General features: G+C 38.3%; 1 protein-coding gene across 5 annotated transcripts in view; it reads left to right on the top strand.

Annotated features, from left to right (window-relative positions):
- The window catches only part of PTK2B (protein tyrosine kinase 2 beta), a 607,866-nt gene that overhangs the window by 531,608 nt on the left and 57,244 nt on the right, over positions 1-19,014 (top strand). For all 5 annotated transcript variants that reach the window (XM_053709509.1, XM_053709510.1, XM_053709513.1 and 2 more), the window contains one exon: positions 5,445-5,472. In XM_053709509.1, the coding sequence (XP_053565484.1) occupies positions 5,445-5,472 (28 nt within the window). The remainder of the gene's footprint in view (positions 1-5,444; positions 5,473-19,014) is intronic.

The following is a 19,014-nucleotide window of genomic DNA, read 5'->3' as shown; positions in this document are numbered from 1 at the left end:
TTCCACCTTGGCAAGGGGCCTCTCATTAAAGTAACCCTTGACTTCATTCTAACATAAAAAATATCTTGAATATCTATATGCAATGATAAATAACCAGCTATAAGGTTAGGGGAAAATATCTAGCCCGCTCTAAAAATAACAAATGTATTCTTACAAAGTTTAAATCTAGTACATATTATCACAATTGATTAAAAATATTTAAAAAAAAAACGATAAAAAACAAAATCAAAAGCGATAAGGACTGTATATCATTAACAGGACAAAGCCTTACACATTTATTTATACAGTACATATAATCAGCAATAGCAAGCAATCCGCTAATGATTGTGCAAACAGATAATAGTGCACATTAATTCAAATAACTCCCATCAATCTAGAGCTAGGTGTAAATAACAAGCTCGGCACTATATCATGCAAAGCATAGTTCCAAATCACCTGATTTAATATAAACAATCCAAATGATGACTCCTATTATATCTGGGTTGCACATAAGCCAGGGGTAGTTGTAAACTTGTACTGTATGTATGTATGTATTGGATAAAGTGCAGCTAATCACCCGTAAGGGTCTCAAGGCGCTGCTCATTTTATCGATCTCGGAAGGATGAAAGGCTGAGTGGACCTAGCCGGGGATCGAACCTGCAACCCTTGGGTTACTACAGAGCTCAGCCACAGTGCCTTAGCAAAGTGAAAAGTATATGTCTGTAGACATCCTTTAGGCTAAGGACATAACCATAAAACACAATACCATGTGCAAGAGCTCAGTGAAGCAGTTGGTGTTGTGCACAGACCAACTAATTGCAAACCAACTAATCGATTATGAAATTCGTTGACAACTATTTTCATAATAGATTATTATCGATTATGACAATTAGTTGTTGCAGCTCTAATACATATATATTTATGTGTTAATATGCTTAGATACATATATATATTTATGTGTTTATATGTGTATATACATATATATTTGTGTTAGTATGTGTATATACATATATATTTATGTGTTACTATGTGCATATACATATATATTTATGTGTTAATATGTGTATATACATATATATTTATGTGTTATTATGTGTATATACATATATATTTATGTGTTACTATGTGTATATACAGATATATTTATGTGTTAATATGCTTATATACAGATATATTTATGTGTTACTATGCTTAGATACATATATATATTTATGTGTTATTATGTGTATATACATATATATTTATGTGTTACTATGTGTATATACAGATATATTTATGTGTTACTGTGTGTATATACATATATATTTATGTGTTACTATGTGTATATACATATATATTTATGTGTTATTATGTGTATATACATATATATTTATGTGTTACTATGTGTATATACATATATATTTATGTGTTACTATGCTTAGATACATATATATATTTATGTGTTATTATGTGTATATACATATATATTTATGTGTTACTATGTGTATATACAGATATATTTATGTGTTACTGTGTGTATATACATATATATTTATGTGTTACTATGTGTATATACATATATATTTATGTGTTAGTATGTGTATATACATATATATTTATGTGTTAATATGCTTAGATACATATATATATTTATGTGTTTATATGTGTATATACATATATATTTGTGTTAGTATGTGTATATACATATATATTTATGTGTTACTGTGTGTATATACATATATATTTATGTGTTACTATGTGTATATACATATATATTTATGTGTTAGTATGTGTATATACATATATATTTATGTGTTAATATGTGTATATACATATATATTTATGTGTTAGTATGTGTATATACATATATATTTATGTGTTAGTATGTGTATATACATATATATTTATGTGTTACTATGTGTATATACATATATATTTATGTGTTAGTATGTGTATATACATATATATTTATGTGTTAATATGTGTATATACATATATATTTATGTGTTACTATGTGTATATACATATATATTTATGTGTTAGTATGTGTATATACATATATATTTATGTGTTACTATGTGTATATACATATATATTTATGTGTTAATATGTGTATATACATATATATTTATGTGTTACTATGCTTATATACATATATATTTATGTGTTTATATGTGTATATACATATATATTTATGTGTTAATATGCTTAGATACATATATATTTATGTGTTTATATGTGTATATACATATATATTTGTGTTAGTATGTGTATATACATATATATTTATGTGTTACTATGCTTATATACATATATATTTGTGTTACTATGTGTATATACATATATATATTTATGTGTTTATATGTGTATATACATATATATTTGTGTTAATATGCTTATATACATATATATATTTATGTGTTTATATGTGTATATACATATATATTTGTGTTAATATGCTTATATACATATATATATATTTATGTGTTAATATGTGTATATACATATATATTTATGTGTTAATATGCTTATATACTGTACATATATATTTATGTGTTAACATGCTTATATACATATATATTTATGTGTTTATATGTGTATATACATAAATATATATGTATATAAGCATATTAACACATAAATGTGTTAATATGTGTATATACATATATATTTGTGTTAATATGCTTGTATACATATATATTTGTGTTAATATGCTTATATACATTTATATTTATGTGTTAATATGCTTATATACATATATATGTATGTGTTAATATGTGTATATACATATTTATTTATGTGTTAATATGCTTATATACATATATATATTTTTGTTTATATGTGTATATACATATATATGTATGTGTTAATATGCTTATATACATATATATATTTATGTGTTAATATGCTTTTATACATATATATTTATGTGTTAATATGTGTATATACATATATATTTATGTGTTAATATGCTTATATACCATATATATATTTGTGTTAATATGTGTATATACATATATATTTGTGTTAATATGCTTATATACATATATATGTATGTGTTAATATGTGTATATACATATATATTTGTGTTAATATGCTTATATACATATATATGTATGTGTTAATATGTGTATATACATATATATTTGTGTTAATATGCTTATATACATATATATGTATGTGTTAATATGTGTATATACATATATATTTGAGTGTTAATATGCTTATATACATATATATATTTGTGTTTATATGTGTATATACATATGTATTTATGTGTTAATATGCTTATATACATATATATATATTTATGTGTTAATATGTGTATATACATATATATTTATGTGTTAATATGCTTATATACATATATATTTATGTGTTAATATGCTTATATACATATATATATATATTTATGTGTATATACATATATATTTGTGTTAATATGTGTATATACATATATATTTATGTGTTTATATGTGTATATACATATATATTTGTGTGTTTATATGTGTATATACATATATATTTATGTGTTAATATGCTTATATATATAATGTGTGTGTTAATATGTGTATATACATATATATTTGTGTGTTTATATGTGTATATACATATATATTTATGTGTTAATATGCTTATATATATATATATATATATATATATATATATATATATGTGTTAATATGCTTATATATATATATATATATATATATGTGTGTGTGTGTGTGTGTTAATATGTGTATATACATATATATATTTATGTGTTAATATGTGTATATACATATATATTTCTGTTAATATGCTTATATACATATATTTATGTGTTATGTGTATATACATATATATTTATGTGTTAATATGCTTATATACATATATATTTGTGTTAATATGCTTATATACATATATATTTATGTGTTAATATGTGTATATACATATATATTTGTGTTAATATGCTTATATACATATATATTTATGTGTTAATATGCTTATATACATATATATTTATGTTAATATGTGTATATACATATATATTTATGTAAAAATAAAAAGAGAGAAGCGCTCAACCTGGGAACGAACAATAGCATAATAGCTTGTTCTATGGCTAGTTACCACCCAAGAAGCAGCCTCTTTTTGCTCAATATGTGCCTTTCACAGAGAAGAACTTTCCTGTAGCATATCAGTCTGATCCGGACTTCACAGTACAGTCCAGCCCCGAAATACCAGGCAATCCCTCTCTGAACGAGAGAAATGGCAAAACCCCAGACGTATGTTTCGGCCTCTTGTGGGCCTCGTTTATTTATGCAAATTATGACACTTGGGGAAGTCTCCCTAAGTGTGATGCGGGAATCCAGACGTGGACCCGTTGCTCAGTGTGCCTAGAGGGATATGGTTGCACCTCACTGACGAGGCCCACAATAGGCCGAAACGTACGTCTGGGGTTTTGCCGTTTCTCTCGTTCAGAGAGGGATTGCCTGGTATTTTGGGGCTGGACTGTACTGTTAAGTCAGGATCAGACTGATATGCTACAGGAAAGTTCTTCTCTGTGAAAGGCACATATTTAGCAAAAAGAGGCTGCTTCTAGGGTGGTAACTAGCCATAGAACAAGCTATTATGCTATTGTTCTATTATTATTATTGTTCTATTGCTATTATGCTATTGCTATTATGTTATGGTTGCACATCACTGACGAGGCTTACAATCTAAAATGAGGAGTCTATTTGAACCCAGGTTTGCTTATCGACTGCTCTGGTGTTAAAAGTTCAGCACCAGTAGGAATCACTGCCTTTTTTTTGCATTTGAGCTTATGTCTTACTCAGTTCTATCTCTTCTCACTGATTCAATGAGGCACGACATATGCTGAGCTGTAATTTGATCATTTTGATTTGGGAAAGTTCACCTGCAGTTCAATAACTTGCTAAATATTGGTGTTTGAAGTAGTTTTGTAATATTTTCCTCCTATTTAAAGGGACATTCTGTGTGAAAATTATGATTACTGTATATGAATTACATCTTTGAATAAAAACATATTTGCAATATACATGTATTGGCAAAAGTGCTTCTAGTAAAAGTTATGACTGTTTTCTCAGCACGTGCATGTGAAGCATATCTAGGTCTCAGTGCACCAGCAATTTAAATACTGAAGTTGCTTAGAGCGTAAGTAGGGCTTGTATCACATCAACAATTAACAAATTGAGTCAAGAAGCACCTTAGGCTCTCTGAGCAAATGCTGTGTTCAAAATGCTGGTGCACGACACATACGTAGATACGCATTTGAAACAGCTATAGCTTTTATTATAAGCAATTGTGCAAATACATGTTTATTACAAAAAATCTATTCAAAACTGAAATGCACCCATGTGAATACCAATGTTGGCTGGAATGTCCCTTTATTAACTCCTTGGCTGAAAGAGCTGCACTGAATATATATGTAACGCTTTATGTTGATAATAGACCAGTGGCATAATTTGTGTTTTTTTTTCTTTCAGCCACTTCCTGAAAAAGAAATAGCATACAGTAAGTGATAACTATAGGTTGTAATATGTCCCCTTTCTACAGTATTCTAATGATCGTACTTATCATAGTTTTGAAGTTCTGATAGGCAACATGAAATGCTGAGCCTGTAACTGAGACTTCTACCGATGAAGTCTTCTAAAAATCTACCAATTGTTTTGGGTGAAAAACATAAGGGGAATAAAAATAACAGTTGTAAATCATTGGAGCAGTCTGTTTGCTACATATTTAACAATTAAACAATATAATTTCTTTCCTAAGATATGGTGAGTCCACCTCATCCTCAATTACTAGTGGAAATATCACTCCTGGCCAGCAGGGGGAGGCAAATAGCACCACAGCAAAGCTGTTAGGTGTCACTCCCCTACCTATAACCACCAGTCATTCTCTTTGCCTCTGGCAATGGAGGTGGTGTATTTTTGGTGTCTGAAGAAAACTGGAATATTTTTGCTACAAGCAAGAATTTTAGGTCTAGCTGTACTCTACGTTAGTCTTTTCAGTAGGGCAGTGGTGGCTTTAAAGCAGTTAGGAACTTGTAAGGTGGGCCTTGCTGCGTTTTCCTAACATATTTGCTGCCTATGGTATAGAAAGCCAGAGTAGTTCTACTCTGTTCTTTCTTTTTTCCACAGGTCTCTGTGAGGAGTATGTGTCCTCTCATACCAGGTGAGCTGTCCTCCTGCAGGACGGCTAGATACAGGTAAGTGCTTTTCTGTCTTCTGAGTAGGAAACTAGCACTTTTAAGATTCCCTGCAGCTTTAAGGGGACAAACAGATCCTGAGTAGGATTGATTGTGGCAGAATGCAGGCACGGTTTTTGTATGTGATGAGAGACTGTATGGGTTAAAACTTCTTATAGTTATGAAGGTAATAACCTCTTTTTAGTTGGCTCACTTTCTCTCTGTGGAGAATCGTTATGTAAGGGGTTAAATTATATTTTATCCAGGGGCTGTGTGTATAATTTGCCTGCCGGGCAGTTAGTACGATCCGTTGCGCAGGAGTATGATTGCACTGTGAGTATTTTTATTTGGAGATTCTCTCAGTAATAGCAGCCGGAGATCTGTGTGTTACGCAGTTAGTGTTCCCTGCGGGTCACATGATATTCTTCCTTCCGCACCTAACAATCAAAGCAGTTTCGGATCTAGCGTGTTGACTTTTGTGCGTCAGAAGTCAGCTTAAACTCCTTGGAAGCGGAGGGGGCAGGTAAGCACCTCAGTTTAGCTGAGGTGTAGAGGTTATCAGTGTGAGGTACATTTTAGCTAGATAACTGCTCTGCCCAGAGGTTAATTAAATACATATTTTTGTTGGAACATGTTTTTTTTCTTAAAGTGCCAAGACAGGACTACTGTTTTCAGTTATATTGGATTTCTGGAAAATGTCTGACATGAAGATGGAGGCTGCTTTCATAAATATGTGTCTTTTCTTCCTAAATGGAAAGAGTCCACAGCGGCATTCATTACTTTTGGGAATTAAGAACCTGGCCACCAGGAGGAGGCAAAGACACCCCAGCCAAAGGCTTAAATACTCCCACTTCCCTCATCCCCCAGTCATTCTTTGCCTTTCGTCCCAGGAGGTTGGCAGAGAAGTTTCAGAAGTTTGTTTTGTCTCTCTTATGGAGGGTAGTACTCTTCAACATGGGACGGGAGCTTTAAGTAATCCTATCAGTCTCTCAGTGAGGGTCTGGATGAAAGTTAGAGTCCGGAGATGCAGGGAGAGTCTTTCTGCGAAACCATCCCGACTCTTATTAACAGCTCCATAAGCAATCAGCGTTGTCTAACTTCGCTGCCTGCTTTCTTCTCTCAAGTCCATGACGGAGGCGCTGCTACTATTTGTCACACTTGAAGGGCCGTGTTCCTATTCCACTGCGTAGATTCCGGTAAGATCGTTTAATTTTACTTCACCAGAATGTAACCTTTTGTTTCCCATAAGGAACTATCTTGCGGGACTTAAGTATATATATATAGGGCCTTTGGTATCTTGGAATCGAGGGTTAATATCTCCCGAGGGGGATTATTGAACAGGTTTTTTTTTAATCATGCTTGTTATGTAATTCAATCTGCTTATGTGTAGTGTTAACTGGGCTCTTGGCTTAGAAAATAAAGACCTTTGGTAGTGACGCAACCTTATGGTTGGGCGCGCTTTTTTGGACTGTATGGTTCACCTTGTGACTGGCAGTGTTTACGTTCTGGTCTTCAATTTCCGCATTCCTGACTGTGGCGACTGAAAAATTAGAGTCTGCTAGTGTCTGGTTCTAGGAGGTGGTGAGTGCCCCAGCCATTGTGGGTGTCAGGTGCCGTTTAACTTTTTTCTTTAGTCCATATTATTAATTCTCTATCTAGTTATAGAGGATTCTGATGCTGAGACTATTCAAATTTCAGATTTGGATTCTTCATCTTGTGAAGAATGCAAATTGGCCCAGTTGACACAGGTTAATCAGTTATGTTCGATATGCGGTATTAGAGCGCCTTGTTCCTCGGGCTCGGGGAATCAGTGGTCTGCCGAGCCATCCGCCTCTGGGGGTTCTGTCCTCCGAGAGGCGAGTTCCCTACCGCTCCCTACTACTACACATGCGGGTAACCCAGATTATGTTTATCCCTCCTTACAGGGCGGCTTGTTCCCCCCCCCCCCCCCCGGAGGTTGCAGCTAGTTTACGCTTTCACATATTTTTGGCGATTATGCATCTGCAAAGTCCAGAAGTTTATTTGCGTTTGTGCTTGTGTGTGCTTGTGCCCAATTGTCCCAGGTCTACCGGCCTTGGGTGGGCCTATACAGTTCCCTGCGGGTATAGATGTCCCTGAGTGTTGTGCTTCGCATTTTACTCAGACACTTTTTTGAGTTATTAGAGGATCCTATCCTTAACGGATACGGGAATCCGCAGTATTCTACTTCAAATGGCTCACCTCATTAGACATGAGGGGATGACGTAATCTCCAAATTGTCTGCTTATTGAGATCTTTCCCAGTTTTTTATTGGAAGATCAGGGTTCCGTGTGGCTGGTCCTGCGGGTATGCCTGTTTTGTTCCTGGGCGTTAACCTACAGGTTGCCTTATGATTTCTTTTATCCGGTTAGGATGTCTTTTATTTCTTTCATGTAATTGGCAAGAGTCCATGTGCTAGTGACGTATGGGATATACAATTCTACTAGGAGGGGCAAAGTTTCCCAAACCTCAAAATGCCTATAAATACACCCCTCACCTCACCCACAATTCAGTTTTACAAACTTTGCCTCCTATGGAGGTTGTGAAGTAAGTTTGTGCTTATTTTTTTCTGTGATAAGCGCTTCTAAGCATTCTGAAGCCCAATTCCTCTCAGAGTACAGTGTTTGTCAGAGGGATGTGAAGGGAGTATCGCCTATTGATTTTATGGTTTTCCTTGCGGGAAATCTTTTCAATGGTTCTCTGTTATCGGTCGTAGGGATTCATCTCTTACCTCCCTTTCAGATCGACGATATACTCTTATATACCATTACCTCTGCTGATACTTTTTCAGTACTGGTTTGGCTATCTGCTATATGTGAATGGGTGTCTTTCAGTAAGTATTTTTCAGTGGAAAATGGCTGTTTTTATTTTATCCCTCCCTTTCTAGTGACTCTTCTGTGGACTTCCACATCTTGGGTATTTCTATCCCATACGTCACTAGCTCATGGACTCTTGCCAATTACATTAAAGAAAACATAATTTATGTAAGAACTGATAAATTCATTTCTTTCATATTGGCGAGAGTCCATGAGACCCACCCTTTTTCTGGTGGTTATGATTTTTTTGTATAATAGCACAATTATATTTCCAGTTCCTCTCTTTTAATGCTTTTTTACTCCTTTTTCTATCACCCCACTACTTGGCTATTCGTTAAACTGAATTGTCGGTGTGGTGAGGGGTGTATTTATAGGCATTTTGAGGTTTGGGAAACTTTTCCCCTCCTAGTAGGATTGTATATCCCATACGTCACTAGCTCATGGACTCTTGCCAATATGAAAGAAATGAATTTATCAGGTAAGTTCTTAAATAAATTATGTTTTTTGATTATGTGTTTCCTTCAGGAACTTCTGGGATCGATTCTCTCTGGTTGCTTCTTCAGAAGTTTAAGGGACACGTTAGTCCTATGTTTGTCTGTTTTACCTTCCGGCTGGTGCTGTTGGGATTCAGATCTTCTGTCCTGTGGCTTATTCAGACATGTGGCGCTTGTTCTGCCTGGCTGGTCCGGTGGGGTGCTGAGTGCTCACAGTTATTATTTGTGTGTTTTGTTACAAGTTCAGCTAAGCTCTCTAAAAGGATCCGTATGGCAGGGAGGATTGTGTCAGTCCTTATTCAGACTTCAATCTGGTTGACCGGGTCAGTGGAGTTCCGCTGCGTCACTCTTTTTGCTCCGATTTCGGGGCCTAGAGTTTCTTTCCTCTCTTGGGAGGATTGGGGGCTTAGCGCCTACTTACCGCCATTTTGGTTGGTTTGGTCTTCTAAGGCTCTGGAATTGTCCTTGGACTTGTTCCTACTGTGGTTCTCTTCTTGAGACCTTTCGGACTCGTCCATTCCTCGGGATCCTTAGGGGGACTTAGTTCCCTTCGGGAGTTGGTTCCTTTGTAGGGACATGGGCAGTGTGGTCTCCTTGAGCTCTGTTAAGGGTTTCTTCCCCGGAGCTGGGGGAAATTCCGCATTCTTCTTTCATCTTATCCTCTATTTTTAGGGGGGTGATGTGGAGACTAGCCATTGTTCGAGTGACTTTTTCCTCGAGGTATCCCCTTGTTCTTGGTCTTTGCTTCCTTAGTTCCTTGGAACGTTGGACTCTGGCAAGGGGTGGTCTCGTCTTTTTGTCCATTTTACATTTGACATTTGACATTGCATGGTTATCTCCCGGGGGTCTGGTTGTTATATCAGACGGGGGATTTCAGTTTACGGGTTCTTGTTTGTTTGGGAGCTCGGACCTCTCCTCTCTCTGGTTCTTCCAGTGGCTGAGGTTCTCACTCAGCGTTTCCTTTGTGGATCCCATTTTGGATTGTACCGGACTGTTAGGATCTAGAGCTGGTCCGGGGTTCCCAAGTTCCAGGAAACTTGTGCTGTGTACAGCCAGCTGTTGTAGCCTGATGGTTAGCTTAGCTGCCTAGCAAGCTGAAGGTTTGCAGTTTGAAACCAGCTGCAGCTATTTGCACCTTGAATGTGTGCTAGCAAACTGTTTACTAGTTGAACTGATTCAGTTGGCCAGGTTTTTCTGGGTGCCGATGCCCCTTGGGCTTGCCTTTCGCCTATGGTCGGTTTCCCTTGGTCAGCTTGCTGAAATAGTGTGATGGCTTTGCTGCTTTGCAAGCAAACAGTTTGCTGTGGAACCACTGCAGCTATGACACCTTGTCTGTGTGCTAGCAAGTTCAATTCTTGAGGGAACTCCTTCCAGATCAGGGCGTTGGAGTTTTGTTCTCTCGGTTCAGCTTACGGCTGTGTTCTGGGGGCAGGTGCTCTGTTCTTCCGCCTATATCTGGGGGGGGGGGGGCTTATACCCTTCTTTGGAAGTGTGGTCCCTATCTTAGGGCTTCTGTCTTCAGGAGGTTGGGACAGACGGATTATCCTATTTCAGAGATACGCTCTCTGGGTTGTTCTGTCCATCTGGAGAGTTGCTGGCTCTGCCTTGAGTACATGTTGGGCCTTTAGCTAGATCTCTAGGTCTACGGCCTTGTCGACGGTCTCCATGTGGTGTTTCAGGTTGGCATTCGAGCACTGTTGTAATGGCTGTGCCATTTTTCCACTAGTTTTTTGAGCTGGGGCTTTTCTGGTCTCCTGGTTTCAGACCTGCCGATGCTTGGGCTGGCCCGGCTGGAGGTAGGTCCTGAGATCCATTGTTCTTCTTGTATATTGGGGGCGCTTTGGTCCTCATTGAGGTTTTGGGCTCTCCTTTAATTTTCGAGACCTATGTGTAGGTCTGGCATTTTTGGTTGCCTAGAGTGTGCCTTCTGTAGGTTTAGCACATTTTGGTAGCTGCTTCTAGCAAGTATTTCTCTTGTGTCATCCTGAGGATGGCTGCATGTTCTTGACTCAGGTGTTTACCTTCGTCTGGGTCTGCTACAGGTACTTTTGCCTGAATACTTCAGTGTTCTGAGTTCAGTTGATGTTTGGTCTCCGTTTTCAGTTGTTCCTAGGCTGCCTGGCAAGTGAAGGGTTGCTCTTTGATACCAGGTGCAGCTGTTTGTGCCTTGTTTGTGTGCTATCTAGCTGTTCCAATCCTTGCAGGATGTTGGGAGAACCTTCTCTCTGTTCTGCTACCTTTTTCTAAACCTTGTGGTTTCTATTTGGATTGGGCGTTGCCTCCCCTTATTGTCAGGACCCATTTAGGTCTTGCGAGCTTGGTTTGATTTGTTTTTTTTTTCCTTTGATGGTGTTTGGTACCCTTTCGGTTTCCATTTTGTTCTTCCTTGCCTTATTCCTTTGGGACAAGCAAAAACGAATGAGGTGCACAAACAGCCGGAGGTAAATGGATTTTTCTTTATTGCACTTAAAAATACCTCTCTCTCCAGAGATACAGGAAAATCAAGCCAAATAGCGAGTGGATGTAGCCTCACTCCAGTGACTGTCTGCTGACATGTTTCGGCAATGAAGCCGTAATCGTAGCTACAGTCTCAGGTGTGCACCAGTCCTATAAACTGGTTCCTGTTGCCTGATTGGTTAAAAGGATAATTAAAACCATACCTGGAGTGAAGCTAAATCCAACTCTTCTCACATAATACAAAACGGGATGACATTTTCCCATTACAAAGTGTAACAATACAATCATGTGTACATTTTATGCTTAAACAACCAGCTGTGAGAGCATCAAAATATGACAATTTATGAAAATTTATAAAAAATACATTAAATCCCAACATATATGGTATAGTCATATTGGTATTAAATACCAACTTAGTTGGAGACTGGAAATTGATTACGCATGAGATACATTAATTCCCAAAAATGTATATACACATATGTTAAACTGGTGATCTGCAAAATAAATAAACAGTCCTCCAAATGTATGGATGCTTGCAAACATATAAACATATATAACATGTGTGTACCCACATTGTCTCTATCACATATATATACAAGGGCTACAGTGTGCATGTGTAAAAATAAAACATTCAAAAAATCAAAAGACTTAATCTTGGATACACAGACACAGAACCAGAAGTTTATTCCCAGAAGTTTATCAGGTCAAATTCTGAATTTAACCCCTCTGGGACTTTGGTCCTGAGCCTGTGTATCCAAAATACTTCCCTTTTAGCCAGCAACTTTTCCTTGTCACCACCACGCTTGTTAGTTTTGACCTGTTCTATAATGGTCCATCTTAGCGTCTTGGTACTTGTATTGTGACAGGTTTTAAAATGCTGGACTAAGGGTGTGGTCAGCTTGCCATTCTTAATATTTGAAACGTGTTCCCTGATCCTTTCCCTGATCTCTCTAGTTGTGAGCCCTGTATATTGTACCCCACACTCTATGCAGGTCAATAAATAAATTGCGAACTTGGTTCTACAATTTAAACAAGAAAAATGTTGAAAAGTCTCTCCAGTTGTGGAGCTCCTAAAACCTTCTCCTTGTTGTAGGAATTCACAGGCAATGCACTGAGCAAAATTACATCTATAGGTACCCTTAAATGTAATCCAGGATGAACCAACAACATCATCCCTGGCTTTGAGCTGTGTGGGAGCAAGTATATTACCTAGGCTTGTACCTCGTCTGAAAGCATATCTACACCCTTTTGAAACAGTGTCCATAAAACCATCATCTGCTTTGAGAATATTGAAGTGTTTCCTGACAATATTGCAGATTTGATGGAATTGATTACTGTATTGGGTGATGAAAGAAACCCCCTCAAATTTGTTTTCTCTATCTTTATTTTTACTTTTACTTTCAAGATAGATATTCCTTGGGGTAGCTCCAATACATAATCTGTGGTAACTAACCATGTCCCTTTTATAGCCTCTTTCACAAAACCTCTCCTCCAACTCCAAAGATTGTTTATCATACTCAATGTCTGTTGTACAATTCCTCCTGAGTCTGATAAACTGCCCTTTTAGGACTGATTTAAAGACTCTTTTTGGATGATTACTCTTGGCGTGGAGGAGAGTGTTACCAGTAATGGGCTTTCTGTACACCTTACTGATAACGTTTCTGTTACTTTTGCCTGTCAGAGTGACATCCAAATAATTAATACTGACTTTATTAAATTCAAATGTGAATTTTATGCCTATACTGTTTTCATTTAGTAAGGATACAAAGCCCAAAGCTTCCTCTTCTGTACCATTCCATATCATTAGCAGGTCGTCAATGTATCTCCTATAGTAAATGATTTTATGTTTCCAGAGTTCATCACATCCAAAGATGTGGGACAGCTCCCACCAACCCATGAAAAGGTTGGCGTAGGAAGGGGCAAATTTTGCCCCCATGGCTGTCCCACATCTCTGGAGGTAGTGAACTCCCTCGAAAACAAAGGCATTATGTGTCAGTAGAAATTCTGTCACTCTGAGAATAAACCCACGAAACTCATGGCTAAAGTTCGTGAATCTTAACAGGCAAAAATTCAAAGCTTCAAGGCCTTTATTGTGTGGAATTGAAGAGTACAGTGCCACAACATCAATTGTAAGCCAACTGTACTCCTCCCTCCACACAACATTAACCATTTCATTGAGTAGCTGTTTGGTATCTCTCAGATAACTATTTAGCCCCTTCACCAGTGGCTGTAGAATCTCATCCAGCCACTGGGAAAGGGGCTCAAACAAGGAACCAATGCCACTAATGATAGGCCTGCCCCTCACATCCACAAGAGACTTGTGGACTTTGGGTAAAAAATTAAAGATGGGAGTGATTGGGCAATCTACCACCAAAAAATCAAATGTGGTTTGATCGATAAAACCCTCTTCTTTCCCATCATCCAATAACTGTAACAGATCACGTTTGAAGCGGTGTACAGGATTAAAGTCCAATACCTGATACTGTGAGGGGTCAGTGAGTTGTCTTAATGCTTCATGGATAAAAAAACACCTATCCATAACCACCACTGACCCCCCCTTATCTGCTGACCTGATCACTAAATTGTGATTCTCTTTTAGACCATTAAGGGTACCAATTTCTTCCTTACTAAGGTTAGAACTTTTGCTCCCATTAATGGTATAAGCCAATTTGTTTAAGTCTGACTCAACCCTGGCTTGAAATTTTTCCAGAATTGTTCCTCTTATATGAATGGGATAGTATCTGGAGGTACGGCGGAAAGAAGGACCTTTGTTAGGTGTATGATCAGATAAATCAAATTCTGATAGTCCCTCTGTTCGCAGTGTCTCGAGATTCTCCAAATCCCAGGCTTCCTCAAAGGACAAAGGGGGATCCTTATGGACCGAGAGAAATTCAATAGTCTCTCCATCTAAAGAAGGATCCTTAGGGGTAGTACTGTATTATTTCTTTAAGGTCAAATTCCTTATCAATTTGTTAACGTCCACCAACGTCTGAATTAGATTAAAATTATCTGTCGACACAAAGTTGAGACCCAGGCTCAATACTTTGCGCTCCAATGCGTTTAGTGGATGAGAAGACAAATTGATAACAGAATTTAATTGTATTTGGTCTTTGACCTGCCCCTTCTGGGGGGTAGTGGAGTCCCTTTCAAAATTCCTTTTTCTCCCTTTTCTCCTCCCCCCCCCCCTTCGAATCTTTTTGTTGCCTTTGAAAAAACCTGCACAATATCAGCCTGCTCAGTGTTGCCTGTAGCTGAAGTTTCCATATTTCCCCTCTGTTCTAATGCATATTTAGAGCCCACATTAGGTGTAAGTGTAGTGGAAGACATGTGGTTCAATAGGTGTACACTGCTACTTTCTCCTATCTCCTCCCTTTCCTCACCTGAGGATGAATAATCCCCTGATTATTCCTTTGGGAGTCTCGGCTGGGGTTCCCTTCGCTAGTGAAGGGTGTGTGGTGGGGGGCTGACTGTTGGGCGACGATGTCTCCCGGAGGACTGTTGGCTCAGTTGAATCTGTGGTTGGGGTCTCTAGCTGGGCTTCTGGGCTATCTGCTGGTCAGTGTCCTTGGGGCTTTTTCCCTTCCTGTTTTCTCGGCTTCGGACGAAGCAGGTTTTTTTTTTTTGTTGGGTAGTGGTTTTCAGGCCTGGTGCCCTCAGAATGGGCCGCCTATTGTACCCTCCCGTTTTGGCATTCAGTGTCCTCTATAGCTTGGGTATTGTTTTCCCAAAAGTAATGAATGCAGCTGTGGACTCTATCCATTTAGGAAGAAAAACATAAATTATGCTTACCTGATGATTTTCTTTTCTTCCGATGGAAAGAGTACACAGCTCCCACACCTGTCTTTTTTTATGTGGGGCGTCTTTGTTTTTATTCATCTGGCACCTTTTTACCCTGATATTTCTTCTACTGTTCCTTGTTTCTCGGCAGAATTACTGGGGGATGAGGGAAGTGGGAGGAGTATTTGAGCCTTTGGCTTGGGTGTCTTTGCCTCCTCCTGGTGGTCAGGTTCTTAATTCCCAAAAGTAATGAATGCAGCTGTGGACTCTTTCCATTGGAAGAAAAGAAAATTATCAGGTAAGCATAATTTATGTTTTTGTGCACAGAGGTCCAGATTGTCTCCCCTATGCAATTTTGTTCATCATGTGTTCTTTTCTACTGAGGCTAAGACTGAGACTGGCGATTCCTTACAAGGGTAAGACCTTGTTTGGTCCTGGTCTGGCAGAAATTATTTCTGATATTACGGGTGGAAAAGAATAGACCTGAGGGTCGTCAGAGTAATTTTTGTTCTTTTTGTAATTTCAAAGGAAAATCCTCCTCATCTTCTTCCAAGCAGGAACAGTCCAAACCCTCTTGGAAGCCCAATCAGTCTTGGAACAAGGGGAAGCAATCAAGGAAACCCACAGTTGAATCTAAATCAACATGAAGGGTTTGCCCCCGATCCAGGATCGGATCACGTGGGGGACAGACTTTCTCTGTTTTCTCGGGCTTGGATTCAAGATGTCCAAGATACTTGGGCTTTGGACATAGTTTCTCAGGGTTACAAATTGGAATTCAAGACTTTTCCTCCCAGGGGCAGTTTTAACCTCTCAAGATTATATAAAGACCAGATAAAAAGAGAGGCGTTCTTGAAATGTGTTCAGGATCTTTCTTCCTTGGGAGTGATAGTTCCAGTTCCTGTACAGGAACAGGGCCTAGGTTTCTATTTCAATCTGTTCTTAGTTCCCAAAAAGAGGGAACTTTCCGACCTATTCTGGACTTGAAGTGTCTAGACAAATTTCTCAGGTTAGTGTTCTTCAAGATGGAAACTATTCGTTCCATTCTTCCCTTGGTCCAAGAGGGTCAGTTCATGACAACCATAGACCTGAAGGATGCATATCTTCATGTTCCCAGTCACAGGGATCATCACAAGTTCCTAAGATTCACTTTTCTAGACAAACATTTTCAGTTTGTGGCTCTTGCATTTGGCCTTGCCACAGCTCCCAGAATCTTCTCAAAGGTTCTGGGGGCTCTTTTGGCAGTAATCAGGTCTCAGGGAATTGCTGAGGTGCCAAACCTGGACGATATATTGGTTCAGACGTCATCTTTTCAACAAGCAAACTCTCATACAGAGATCTTGTTGTCTTTTCTACGTTCTAATGGTTGGAAAGTGAATCTGGTAAAGAGTTCCCTTGTTCCAGCTACAACGGTGGTTTTCTTAGGGACCATAATAGATTCCCTAGCTATGAAGATTTTTCTGACCAAAGTCAGAAAATCAAAGATTATTTCCCCTTGCCTCTCTCTGCAGTCTATTGCTCGTCCATCTGTGGCTCAATGTATGGAGGAAATTGATCTGATGGTCGCTTCCATGGACATCATTCCCTTTGCTTGATTCCATTTGAGAGCTCTCTAGTTATGCATGCTCAGGCAATGGAATGGAGACCATTCGGATCTCTTTCAGAGGATAGATCTAGATCAGTTGAAAAGAGACTCCCTTCCGTGGTGGCTTTCTCAGGAACATCTGTCTCAGGGTACATGCTTCCTGAGACCTTGGTAATTGTGACCACGGACGCCAGCTTGCTGGGCTAGGGAGCAGTCTGGGACTCGTTAAAGGCACAAGGACTATGGACTCAGAAAGAGTCAGCTCTCCCCATAATCATCTTGGAGTTCAGAGCGATTTACAATGCTCTGATGGCTTGGCTTCAGTTGTCCTTAGCCCGGTTTATCAGGTTCCAGTCGGACAATATCACTTCAGTAGCTTACATCAACCATCAGGGAGGAACTCGGAGTTCCTGAGCCATGAAGCAGGTGACTCGGATTGTTCAGTGGGCGGGAGTTCGCAATTGCTGTCTATCTGCCATCCACATTCCAGGAGTGGACAACTGGGAAGTGGACTTCCTAGACAGACATTTCATTCAGGGGAGTGGGCTCTCCATCCGGAGGTGTTCTCTGGGTTAACCCTCAAATGGGGGTTGCCGAAATTGGATCTGATGGCATCTTGGCAGAACGCCAAGCTTATAAGATTAGGTTCGATGGTCGAGGGATCCGCAGGCCGCCCTGATAGATGCTCTGGTGGTACCTTGGGATTTCAATCTTGCATACCTGTTTCCTCTGTTTGCACTCCTTCCACGAGTCATTGCTCTTATCAAGCAGGAGAGAGCATCAGTGATTCTTATAGCCCCTGCGTGGCATCGCAGGATCTGGTATGCAGACCTAGTGGAGATGTTGTCTCTTCCACCTTGGAGGTTGCCTCTGAGAAAGGATCTTCTAACTCAGGGTCCATTCCTTCATCAAAATCTCGTTTCTCTGAATCTGACTGCTTGGAGGTTGAACGCTTAGACTTGTCTAAGCGTGGTTTTTCTGAGTCGGTCATTGAGACCTTGATTCAGGCTTGTAAGCCTGTTACTAGAAGGATTTACCATAAGGTATAGCATAAATAACTTTATTGTTAATCCAAGGGCTACTCTTGGAGTATGGTCAGGATTCCTAGAATTCTGACTTTTCTCCAGGAAGGTCTGGAGAAGGGTTTGTCAGTCAGTACTCAGAAGGGTCAGATTTCTGCACTATCTATTTTGTTGCATAAGCGCTTGGCAGATATGCCAGATGTTCAAGTTTTTTGTCAGGCCCTGGTTAGTACCCGGCCTGTGTTTAAGTCTGTTGCTACTCCTTGGAGCCTTAACCTTGTTCTTAAAGTTCTACAGCAGGCTCCGTTTGAGCCTATGCATTCCATAGATATTAAAGGACCAGTCAACACATTAGATTTGCATAATCAACAAATGCAAGATAACAAGACAGTGCAATAGCACTTGGTCTGAACTTCAAATGAGTAGTAGATTTTTTTATAACAAATTTCAAAGTTATGTATATTTCCACTCCCCCTGTACCATGTGATAGCAATTAGCCAATCACAAATGCATATACGTATAGTCTGTGAATTCTTGCACATGCTCAGTAGGAGCTGGTGACTCAAAAAGTGTAATTATAAAAGAATGTGCACATTTGGAAAGTAAATTGGAAAGTTGTTTAAAATTACATGCTGTATCTGAATAATGAAAATTTAATTTGACCTGAGTGTCCCTTTAAGTTGTTATCTTGGAAGGTTTTGTT

This window comes from Bombina bombina, chromosome 4 (genome assembly GCF_027579735.1).
Source record: "Bombina bombina isolate aBomBom1 chromosome 4, aBomBom1.pri, whole genome shotgun sequence".
NCBI classification, from domain to species: Eukaryota; Metazoa; Chordata; class Amphibia; order Anura; family Bombinatoridae; genus Bombina; species Bombina bombina.
The sequence above is the reverse complement of the archived record's forward strand: the minus strand, read 5'-3'. Positions and strand labels throughout refer to the sequence as shown.